Genomic DNA, 12602 nt, shown 5'->3' with positions numbered 1-12602 from the left:
GGTTGCTTCCATATCTTGGCTATTGTAAATAATGTTGCAGTGAACATAGGAATGCATATATCTTTTCAAATTAGTGTTTTCATTTTCTTCAGATAAATAACCAGAAGTAGAATTGCTGGATCATATGGTAGTTCTATTTTTAATTTTTAAGTAATCTCCATACTGTTTTCCATAGTGGCTGCACCAATTTATATTCCCACCAGCAGTGCACAAGGGTTCTCTTTTTCATACACACACACACACACACACACATACACATACATGCATACATACATGTAAATTTTATTTAAACTAAACCTTTGTTCCTTCACCATTTTTTTGTACGGCACAGTTCCTAAGCCTGAGTAATTCTAGAGAATCCATCATTTTCACAAAGCAAAGAATTCTAGATGGTGGAAATAAAGTTATGTTTTATGTATTAAGATATATTTTATTGGAGTCTTTTTTTTTCATTCTAGAAGTACTTTTGGGTAAAAAATAAATCCGAAGTCCCATAACTGTCTGATTTCTTTAAGTGAATTTTATGTGTATATACTTTTATGAAGTAAAACTGTTTCTGAGTGGGGGAAATGTATCTGAATTATGTTAGGTGATTCAAATGGTTGCTTGGGACACTGGTCTTTAACCTTAGGAAGAAAAGTCTTTGATTTATGTTCAATATGTTAACTATCAGATCCTTTGAAACACTGTTCATTTTGACTATATATAGTCAAATTTCTCAACTGAGAGAGATTCTATTACATAAAGCAAAAAAAGGGGGATGACATCATTGATTGTGAAACTACCACTGAAAATGCCATATTCATTGGTCAAGCTGTGGCCCCCAGTCAGCATCTGTTTGACACTTGAATTAGGTCTTACAGTGTGACTTTTGGCAAGGGAATTTAAAGTCTAGCATATCACTTTCCGAAAGGACACCGTTGTCTGTGGTCTTCCTTCTATATCCTTTACCAGTGAACTTTATTAACTGAAGTGACAAGAGTCAAATAACAAAGAATGGCTTGAACCAAAAGATAATTTGTGAATAACGTTTTTATGGCAGTAAGTACACTTACTACACTGGCAGAGTAGTGATTAATTAGCTCCTTAATCCTGCTCATGTATTTTACAAACTGAAAATTTGAGAAACTGATGTTAAACAGAACTTTAAAACATAAAATATTTGTTGTGTTTTTTTAAAAAAGTGTTGCTTAGTTGTAGCTCTTTGTTGCTTACCTACTAAGCCATTATTGAAAAATAATAAAAGTAGAGTAACTGAAGTTTCTCTTTCTCTCTCAGGTACTACATATAATATTCCAATATGCCTGTGGCTGCTGGACACATACCCATATAATCCCCCTATCTGTTTTGTTAAGCCTACTAGTTCAATGACTATTAAAACAGGAAAGCATGTGGATGCTAACGGGAAGATATATCTTCCTTATCTACATGAATGGAAACACGTAAGTATTAACAGAGTGTTCTGAGAATTCGTTGTATTTTATATATTTTGTTCACTAGCATTTACTTTCTGTTAACGCTCAAGGAGGATTAAAGGAGAATAAATTCACATAAGATCACTAATCACTGAGCTGGGTAGTTCAAAAAAGCTCTTTAAAAGAAATATATCTGGACTTCCCTGGTATTGCAGTGGTTAAGAATCCTCCTGCCAATGCAGGGGACACGGGTTCAAGCCCTGGTCCGGGAAGATCCCACATGCCGTGGACCAACTAAGCCCACATGCCACAACTACTGAGCCTGCACTCTAGAGCCCGTGAGCCACAACTACTGAGCCCACATGCCACAACTACTGAAGCCCATGTTCCTAGAGCCCCTGCTCTGCAACAAGAGAAGCCACTGCAATGAGAAGCCCATGCACCACAACGAAGAGTAGCTCCTGCTTGCCACAACTAGAGAAAGCCCCCGTGCCACAGCGAAGACCCAACGCAGCCAAAAATAAATAATAAATAAGTAAATAAATTTACAAGAATAAATAAATAAATGAAACATATATTTCTATAGAGCTTGGTAGTTTATAGAATACACATAGTCACTATTTTATTTGCTTGAGTTGAACCTTTAAGAATAGATAGAATTCACATATGGGAAATGCATTTAAAAAATATTGGGGGGCTTTCCCTGGTGGTGCAGTGGTTAAGAATCCACCTGCCAATGCAGGGGACATGGGTTCGAGCCCTGGTCCGGGAAGGTCCCACACGCTGCGGAGCAGCTAAGCCCGTGCACCACAACTACTGAGCCTGCACTCTAGAGCCCGTGAGCCACAACTGCTGAGCCCATGAGCCACAACTACTGAAGCCTGTGTGCCTAGAGCCCCTGCTCCACAGCAAGAGAAGCCAGTGCAGTGAGAAGTCCACGCACTGCAACAAAGAGTAGCCCCCACTTGCTGCAACTAGAAAAAGCCAGCGCGCAGCAAAAAAGACCCAACGCAGCCATAAATAGATAGATAGATAAATTTATTTATTTATTTAAAAAAATATGTATATTGGGTTGGCCAAAAGGTTCAGTTGTTTTTTTCCGTAAGATGACTTTAGTAGCACTTAGTTGTCTTTAACTTCATTTGAAACAATTTTGTTAGATTGTATGTGATAGCTGTCCTATCAACGTGCATTTAAAAAAAGACATCGGGCTTCCCTGGTGGCGCAGTGGTTGAGAGTCTGCCTACCGATGCAGGGGACACGGGTTCATGCCCCGGTCCGGGAAGATCCCACATGCCGCGGAGCGGCTAGACCCGTGAGCCATGGCTGCTGAGCCTGTGCATCCAGAGCTTGTGCGTCCGGAGCCTGTGCTCCGCAACGGGAGAGGCCACAACAGTAAGAGGCCCGCGTACTGCAAAAAAAAAAAAAAAAGACATCAAAATTGGTGAATTTTTGTGTAGCCATTCATTTTAATATTGAAGATGGAAGAAAAACAACATTTTTGGCATATTATGCTTTATTATTTCATGAAAGGTAAAAATGCAACTGAAACGCACAAAAAGATTTGTGCAGTGTATGGAGAAGGTGCTGTGATGATCAGACGTGTCAAAAGTGGTTTGCGAAGTTTCATGCTGTAGATTTCTCGCTGGATGATGCTGCATGTCAGGTAGACCAGTTGAAGTTGATAGCAATCAAATTAAGACGTTAATTGAGAACAGTCAACATTATACGACGCGGGAGATAGCTAACATACTCAAAATATCCAACTCAAGCACTGAAAATCATTTGCACCAGCTTGGTTATGTGAATCGCTTTGATGTTTGGGTTCCACGTAAGTTAAGCAAAAAAACCCTTCCTGACCATATTTCCGCATGCGATTCTCTACTTAAACGTAATGAAGACGTTCCGTTTTTAAAATAAATTGTGATAGGAGGTGAAAAGTGGATACTGTACAATAATGTGGAACGGAAGAGATCGTAGGCAAGCAAAATGAACCACCACCAACCAACCAAAGGCCGGTCTTCATCCAAAGAAGGTGATGTTGTGTATATGGTGGGATTGGAAGGGAATCCTCTATTATGAGTTCCTTCTGGAAAACCAAACGATTCATTCCAACAAGTACTGCTCCCAGTTAGACCAACTGAAAGCAGCACTCAACAAAAAGCGTCCAGAATTAGTCAACAGGAAACGCATAATCTTCCATCAGGATAACGCAAGATGGCGTGTTTTTTGAAGACCAGGCAAAAACTGTTACAGCTTGGCTGGGAAGTTCTGATTCATCCTCCATATTTAGCAGACATTGCACCTTCAGATTTCCATTGATTTCAGTCTTTACAAAATTCTCTTAATGGAAAAAATTTCAATTCCCTGGAAGACTGTAAAAGGCATCTGGAACAGTTCTTTGCTCAAAAAGATAAAACGCTTTGGGAATATGGAATTATGAAGGTGCCTGAAAAATGGCAGAAGGTAGTGGAACAAAAGGATGACAACGTTGTTCAATAAAGTTCTTGGTGACAATGAAAAATGTGCCTTTTATTTTTACTTAAAAACAGAAGACACTTTGGCCAACCCAATAGTATACTGGTGGCATATAATTGTGAAACTGTTCAAATCTCATTACTAAAAGTGTTCCTATCAAGAAGTAATACTAGTAAGAAACTTCTGTTTCTGCCTCTGATGGTATAGCTCTGGCAGTTTCTATCCAAAAAAATGCTGGAAAAGCCAAAGTACAAACAACATCTGAGGAAGGCTTTGGAGAACTGTTGAGGCAATTAGGACTTGAAGGGCCAAGATCCTTGCTGCAAAGAGATGAGTCAACATTCTGCCAGTTTTCCCTAAGAGTATTTACTGATTCTTGGTACAGAGTGAGAGGCTGAGAATCTGGGCAGAGGGCATTAGCTAGAGGCAAAGAAGACTGCACAGTTTCTAACAGTCTCACAGGGCTGAAAAGACAACAGTTGCTGTTCTGTCTGCCAGGCAGCCGATATCTTAGGAGCCAAGATTTGGGAGAAAAGGAAGCTACAAAGAAGTGAGCCAGATAATTTGAGTTTCCCCCTCAAGGGATATGCTGAATTCCTACATTTCAAAGACAAGATGCTAAAAAGCTAAGCAGAAAGCCTCTGAAATTCATAGCCAAGTTCTCAGCAGTCTTAGGTTGAGGAGGCAGTATGAGTTTGGAACCACTCACAAGGAGGAGGGGTATGAGTAAACATCCTAGGCTCTCAGTTGGCACCACTAGAGGAATACACCCCATGAGTGGGAACTCAGGCAGAATGAGCCCTGTAAAACTCCACCCTTGAATCAGTTCAGTGCCTGATTATATTAAGGTGATTCTCACGGTATCTGCCGGCCATAGGATAGAGTGAACTGTTGCTGGAAGGAGATAATATATAGAGCCTATCTAATTTTTCACGAAGTGTCAGGTGTACAATTTAAAATTATCAAGTACATCAAGAGATAGGACACAGAGGGAAAAAAGAGTAGAAACAGGATACCACCCCCCAGGTAACCCAGTTATCAGACACAGACTTGAAAATGATTGTGATTAGTATGTTCAATATGGAGAACTAATTATAATTATATTTAAAATGAACCAAATAGAAACCTTACAACTGAAAAATAGAATAATAGAAATTAAAAACCCAATAGAGGGACTTCCCTGGTGGCACAGTGGTTAAGAATCCGCCTGCCAATGCAGGGGACACAGGTTCGTGCCCTGGTTTGGGAAGATCCAACATGCCATGGAGCAGCTAAGCCCGTGTGCCACAACTACTGAGCCTGCGCTCTAGAGCCTGCAAGCCACAACTACTGAGCCCACGTGCTGCAACTACTGAAGCCCACGCACCTAGAACCCGTGCTCTGCAACAAGAGAAGCCACTGCAATGAAAAGCCCACGTACTGCAACGAAGAGTAGCCCCCACTCTCCGCGACTAGAGAAACCCGCGCGCAGCAACGAAGACCCAACGCAGCCAAAATAAATAAAATAAATTTAAAAACCCACAAAAACTCAATAGATGGGTTTAATAGCAGATTAGACTTAGCAGAATAGAGAATTAATGAACTGGTTTACGAATAGTTTATATTTTTAATGCTGTTGACGTAGGAATAAACCTTACAAAAGATGTACAAATCCATTATGGAGAAAATTCCAAATTTTATTGAAAGATACTAGAGAAGACTTAAGTCAAAAAAAGAGAACCTTTTTCATGGATTGGAAGACTCAGTATTATAAATATGTTGGTTCTCTACAAATTGATCTATTTCTTTTTTTTTTTTAAAGAAGACGTTGGGAGTAGGAGTTTATTAATTTATTTTTGCTGTGTTGTGTCTTCATTTCTGTGCGAGGACTTTCTCTAGTTGTGGCAAGCGGGGGCCACTCTTCATCACGGTGTGCGGGCCTCTCACTATCGCGGCCTCTCTTGTCGCAGAGCACAGGCTCCAGACACGCAGGCTCAGTAGTTGTGGCTCACGGGCCTAGTTGCTCTGCGGCATGTGGGGTCCTCCCAGACCAGGGCTCGAACCCGTGTCCCCTGCATTAGCAGGCTGATTCTCAACCACTGCACCACCAGGGAAGCCCTGATCTATTTCTTAACAGAAGTGTTTGTTTCTTTGCATATTTGTTAATTTTGTGAACTTGATAAGCTGAATCCAAAGTTTATATGGAAATGCAAATATTAATAATAGCCAAGAAGAGTAAGCTGGAAGGGACTTGCCTTAGAGGTATCAAAATGCATTTTAAAAAACTAGTAATTAAGATGGTATGGAATTGTCAGAGAAATATTCCAATGGGTAGATGGAACATAATAAATAACCCAGAAAAAAGATCCACTATACAGACATACCTTGGAGATATTGTGGACTCAATTCTAGACTACTGCAGTAAAGCAAAATGTTGCGATAAAATGAGTCACACAAATTGCATGGTTTCCCAATGCATGTAAAAGTTATGTTTACACTATACTGTAGTCTATTAAATGTGTAATAGTGTTGTGTCTAAAAAAACAGTATTCATACCTTAATTAAAAATACTTTGTTGTATCCTATAATAAAGCATAATAGAATATGAAAAAGAATATATATATGTATAACTGAATCACTTTGCTGTACAGCAGAAATTAACATTGTAAATCAACTATACTTCAAGAAAATAAATTAAAAAAAATACTTTATTGTTAAAAAATGTTAACCATGGGGCTTCCCTGGTGGCGCAGTGGTTGGGAGTCCGCCTGCCAATGCAGGGGATGCGGGTTTGTGCCCCGGTCCGGGAGGCTCTCACGTGCCGCGGAGCGGCTGGGCCCGTGAGCCATGGCTGCTGAGCCTGCGCGTCTGGAGCATGTGCTCCGCAACGGGAAGGGCCACAACAGTGAGAGGCCCACGTACCGAAAAAAAAAAAAAAAAAAAAATGTTAACCATCATCAACGCAGGGTTGCCACAGACCTTCAATTTGTAAAAACTGCAGTATCTGCAAAGGACAATAAAGCAAAGCACAGTAAGAAAGGTATGCCTATACATAAACACTTGATGTATAACAGTGGTGTTATAGTAGGTAAGTGGGGATAAGATTAACTTCAGTTATGGAGTTGGGACAGTGAGATTCCTATTTGTATAATATACAAAAATCAATTTCAGGTAGATTGTGAAAGGCAAAAAAATAAGACTTTTAAAACATAATATAGGAGACTGCCTTTCATGATCTTGTAATAGGTGAGGGTTTTTTTAACAAGATGGAAAACTTTTACTATAAAGGAAAAGACTACTAAATTTTACCTTGAGCTTATGCAGATTAAGAACTTCTGTTCATGAAAGACACATTAAAAACTGAAAAGACTAACCACAGACTGAAAGAATATACTTGTAGTACTTAACACCCACAGGGTAATGTCCAGAACATAAAAATAATTTTTGGGAATCATTAAAAGAAAGAAGCCCAATAGAAAAATAGATGAAACTCTTGAACAAGTACTTCACAAAAGAGAAATCCTAATGGCCAGTAAACATACGGAAAGATGTTTAATCCTGCTAGTAGTGAGGGAAATATAAATTAAGACCATAACGAGATACCATTACATGTGCATTAAATTTGCACTACCAGTTGACAACGCTAAGGCTTAGAGAGGATGTGGAGCAAAGGGAACTCTTAGACACTGCTGATGGGAGCAAAATTGACACACTACTCTGGAAATTAGTTTGGTATTACCTAGTAAAGTTGTAAGGGCCCATGCCCTATGTCCTAGCAATTCCACTCCTTGGTATGTACACTACAGCAGGGTTTCTCAACCTCAGTGCTACTGGCATTGTGGGTCAGATAATTCTTTATTGTGGGAGAGCTGTTCTGTTCATTATAGGATGTAGGATCCCTGGCCTTTATCCGCAAGATGCCAGTAGCATGACAGTTGTGACAACTGAAAATGTCTCTAGACATTGCTAAATATCCACTGGGAGACAAAAATAGCACCCCCAGTTGATAACTACTGCACAAGAGTAACCCTTTTGGGCTTCCCTGGTGGCGCAGTGGTTGGGAATCCACCTGCCAATGCAGGGGACATGGGTTTGAGCCCTGGTCCAGGAAGATCCTACATGCCATGCAGCAACTAAGCCCATGTGCCACAGCTGCTGAGTCTGTGTTTGAGAGCCCGTGAGCCACAACTACTGAAGCCCGCATGCCTAGAGCCTGTGCTCCGCAACAAGAGAAGCCACCACAATGAGAAGCCTGCGCACTGCAACGAAGAGTAGCCCCCGCTCGCTGCAACTAGAGAAAGGCCGCGTGCAGCAGTGAAGACCCAATGCAGCCAAAAAAAAACGAGTAACGCTTGCACATACATACTAGGAAACAGAGCAAGAATGTTCATGGCAGCATAAATAACCAAAGACTGGATACAAGCCATATGACTGTTAACAACAGGAGAGTGAATAAAGAAGTTGCGTATTCATTCAGTGGAACACCATACAGCAATTAAAATGAATTTATAACTATACTCTTTAACAGGAATGTATCTTACATTGTTGAAATAAGTCTCAATAGAATCCACAGTTTGATTTAATTCATATGAAGTTCAGAAACAGAAAAAATTAAACATACTGTTTAGAAAATTGTTTATAAGGTAGTAGTTTAAAGAAAAGAATGATTATCTGCTAAGTCAGAGAAGTGGATAACTCTATAGAATAGATAGAGGGGGATGCAGTCAGGAACTTGTAAGTTGCTGGCAATCTTCTATTTCTTAAGTTGGATGATAGCTACACAAATATTTTCTTTATTGTTACTCTTTAAAGTTACATACATTTCTGTATGTATGTTATATTCCACAAATCTAACAAAAAAGACATAAGGGTAGCTAACTTTGGTATGGTGTTCAAGGTTATATCGTGGAAGATCCTGATTTTTAGCTAAGGACTTCATCCTTGAATAGGCAGCTGGGAGTCATTTTAGATTTCTGAACAAAAGTAAGGCATTAAATGCAATGATTGTTAGGTATAATGTCTGAAGTGTACTAGATAAATACATTAATTAGCTTTCTGACTGAAAATCACTAGCTGCTCTAAAACATAAAACCCCAAATACTAGAGACTTAATGCTGGAAATTTCTTGCTCACGTAATAGTCCACTGGGAGTCTGCCTCACTGGCAGGCAGCTTTCCCTCACTTGAGCTTCAGGGACCAGGCGCTTTCCAGTTTGTTGTGCCACCATCTCCCGGGGCTTCAGAGTCCTCCGCATCAAGGAAGACAAGCAAAGAGATTGGTGGCCCTCCTTCTTGTGCACCTTGGCTTAAAAGTTAAATCTCTTCTGCTTATGGTCCATTGGTAAAAACTAGTTGCAAAAAGGACTGGAAAATGTAGTTTCCGCCTAAGCAACTGATTCTCAGCAACAACTCTGTATAATGGGAGGGGAGCGTGAACTTTTATAGAAAATTCTCTCAATCATAATCAGTAAGTAAAACTAGAACCCGCACAGAAGGCTATTGTAGTAATCTAGCATGGCACAGAACATGAACTAGGGCTGCTCTCATTTATCTTGATCTTACTAATTCAATTGCTTATTAATCCTAATCCTGAACGTGTATCATATACTGCTTAGAATGTAAAATCTGACCTTTTTATTGCTTGCTGGAAAAGCAAACAAAAAGGGATAGAGAAGAAAGCAATTTTGCTCTTCAAGTTTTCAGGGTTTTCAATAGGAAAAAAGTTTTATAAAGATACTATATGTTTCAGTTGACCCTTAGGTGTTTGAGCTAAAATAAACTAACATTCTTGCTATGTTTTTTGTATCCTGTATCATTCTGAATTAGTCATTTGTCATTCTGAAATATTCATGACCTGTTGCTTTATAATAGGCCTGGAAGTAGGTATTAACGATTAATTTTCCTTCCTTCAAAGACTTTAATGTGAAAGGAATGGTATGGTAAAGAATTAAAATAAAATTTGTCTTGACAAAACTATGGTTATAAGACTGTATAAATGGAGTACTGATTCATACTACAAACATGGGTTAACCTTTGAAAATATTATGCTAGGTGAAAAAAGCCAGACACGAATTGTATGATTCCATTTACATGAAATGTCCAGAATAGGCAAATCCAATGACAAAATAGATTTGTGGTTGCCAGGAGCTGAGGGGAGGGGGAAATTGGAAGTGATCACTAATAGGGATAGATTTCTTTTGAGGATGATAACAATATTCTGGAATTAGACAGTGGTGATAGAGAAAAACCACTGAACTATACACTTTTTTTTTTTTAATTCTTGGCTGTATTGGGTCTTTGTTGCTGCATGCGGTGTTTCTCTAGCTGTGGCGAGTGGGGGCTACTCTTTGTGGTGCACGGGCTTCTCATCATGGTGGCTTCTCTTGTTGCAGCACATGGGCTCTAGGGTGCGTGGGCTTCTACAGTTGTGGCTCTTGGGCTCAGCAGTTGTGGTGCATGGGCTCAGCAGTTGTGGCTCTCAGGCTCTAGAGTGCAGGCTCAGTAGTTGTGGCGCATGGGCTTAGTTGCTCTGTCGCATGTGGGATCTTCCCGGACCAGGGATCGAACCCATGTCCCCTGCATTGGCAGGCAGATTCTTAACCACTGTACCACCAGGGAAGTCCTGAACTATACACCTTTAGATGGTAAATTTTATGGTATGTGAATTATCTCAATTTTTAAAGTGCATGATTTTAAAATCATTTTATGATTTAGTTAGGGAGTTTTGTTGGACTAAATAATTAACAAGAGATTTAAATTGTGTGATTCTCAGTAGCAACCCCACACACACACCAGCCATAATCTCCAGCCTACACTCCTTGGTGCTACACAGATACTGTACATGTTTACTCCGTGTCTCAGCGTGTAAGTTTACAGACAAACATAAGAAGGGTATTGGAATAGTGAGAATCAGTAAGTTTTCATAAGAAGCTTTCTGAAATGTTATCTATTGTCACTGTCCATACGTTGGGACAGAATGGAACAAAATTGGTGCTTTGGAAAGTTGAAAGCTGCTAGTAAACTCTTCTGTCAGGAGAAGGGAAGTTATGAAGATGATTAACTGATCAAGATAATTGAGTAATCCTTCAGAACCTGATGAACTAATGAATGAAGTGTGTGAGGTGAGATATACACAGAATATAATGGGTGAAAACAACCATCAGATAAGTCAGTTTGAACAACTTTGCCTAGCATAGTTTGTCTTAAATTAGTGATCAATAGGTACTTGAGAAAAAAGTTTAGCAGCCTTTATGGGATATAGGCACTCTCTTTGTAACTATGGTATTGGAAGGAAAGATCCTTTAATAATTTATATCTTTTGTACAACAATCTAGTGATTTCTAAAATGGAGTCTACTTATAATTTCAGAGTTCATAATACTGTCTTTAATAAAAATTAATCTAGGAACATGTGTTTCCAAGGTAACATTGTTATCTTTTAAAGGCCTTAAATAATATTTGTGACTACTGCTTACATCCATCCCTGAGTTTATACCGTACCAGCATCCTTAATTTGTCCACTGGAAATATGATAAATTTTGGTTAGCTGTGTGGAGTCAAATGAAGAACAATACCATCTGAATTTTGCAGTATACTGCTTTGGCTAGTGCTGTTTTTATATACATGAAGTAGCAGCCTTGCTACACATAAATAATAAGTAGAAATCACCTAGCTGTATTAAATTAATTAAATGGAATTTTCACGTTTGGGGTCCTACAAAGGAAATTGTCGCGCTAAGTTGAAAACAGATAAGAAATGGCCAGACTTTTCCTTATTGCCAAAAAGTAAATCTGTAAATGACTTAAATTTGTTTTCCGTTTTTAGCCACAGTCAGACTTGTTGGGGCTTATTCAAGTTATGATTGTGGTGTTTGGAGAAGAACCTCCAGTCTTTTCTCGTGCTACTATTTCAGCATCCTATCCACCATACCAGGCAACAGGGCCACCAAACAGTAAGTAGAACTGAGATTTGATTTTTAAACTCATATAAACAAAAGAAAACAAAATCTTGTAAAAATTTTTTTTTTGATGACTTCAATTTGCTTTTTAGCTTATCAAGTTAGTCGATTTTTTGGAGGTATTCTGAGGCCCCACATCTGCATGTACAGATTCTCAACAAAGACTGGCATTTGGGCTTTCGTTTGTGGGTAGAAATCTAACTATGGGTGTGCTGGATTCCAAAATGGAGGAGAAAGAATGCTGGAATAGAGCTGGAATTTTTTTTTAAATTATGCATGCCATGGAATAGCTTTATTTGATCCGTTTGGAAGTAGATACAACTTGAAAGGCAATCTGACCTCCTTTTGTTTGCAACTCCAGGATCAGTGCTATAGATAAGAATCAATTATAAAGTAAACTATATCACTCACATTCAGCTATTCTGGGTGTACACAATGGACATCTAGCTCTCAGCTTTCTTCTCTTGAGTACAACCAATTCATGATTTTACTTTGAGTGGAGAGGGTGGGGGCATGGAGTCAATATCAGTTCTCCCCTAACTGGTGTACATTATCTCTGTTATTTCTGGGTTTTTCAAAAATAATTCTTACTGGTACTTTAAAATCACCCTGGATAATTGAGAGTTGGTTGTACTTACTTGTTTTGACTTTACTAAACCTGTTCATTGTGTTTTGAGCTGTGATTTTTTTAAAACAAATTTTGTTTAAGATAATTAACCAGACTTAATTTATCTTATAAGTTAGATTATGTGAGCTTTCATTTTCCTCCCACTGA

At 39.1% G+C, this 12602-nt stretch overlaps 1 protein-coding gene across 1 annotated transcript in view; it reads left to right on the top strand.

Annotated features, from left to right (window-relative positions):
• Positions 1-12602, top strand: part of TSG101 (tumor susceptibility 101) — a 58182-nt gene that overhangs the window by 10930 nt on the left and 34650 nt on the right. The window contains exons 4-5 of the mRNA XM_082659230.1: positions 1279-1442; positions 11695-11821. Coding sequence (XP_082515356.1) covers positions 1279-1442; positions 11695-11821 — 291 coding nt within the window. The remainder of the gene's footprint in view (positions 1-1278; positions 1443-11694; positions 11822-12602) is intronic.

Source organism: Grampus griseus (genome assembly GCF_964374135.1).
Source record: "Grampus griseus genome assembly, chromosome: 8".
Classification (NCBI taxonomy): Eukaryota; Metazoa; Chordata; class Mammalia; order Artiodactyla; family Delphinidae; genus Grampus; species Grampus griseus.
This window is presented reverse-complemented; position numbering and strand designations above follow the sequence as displayed.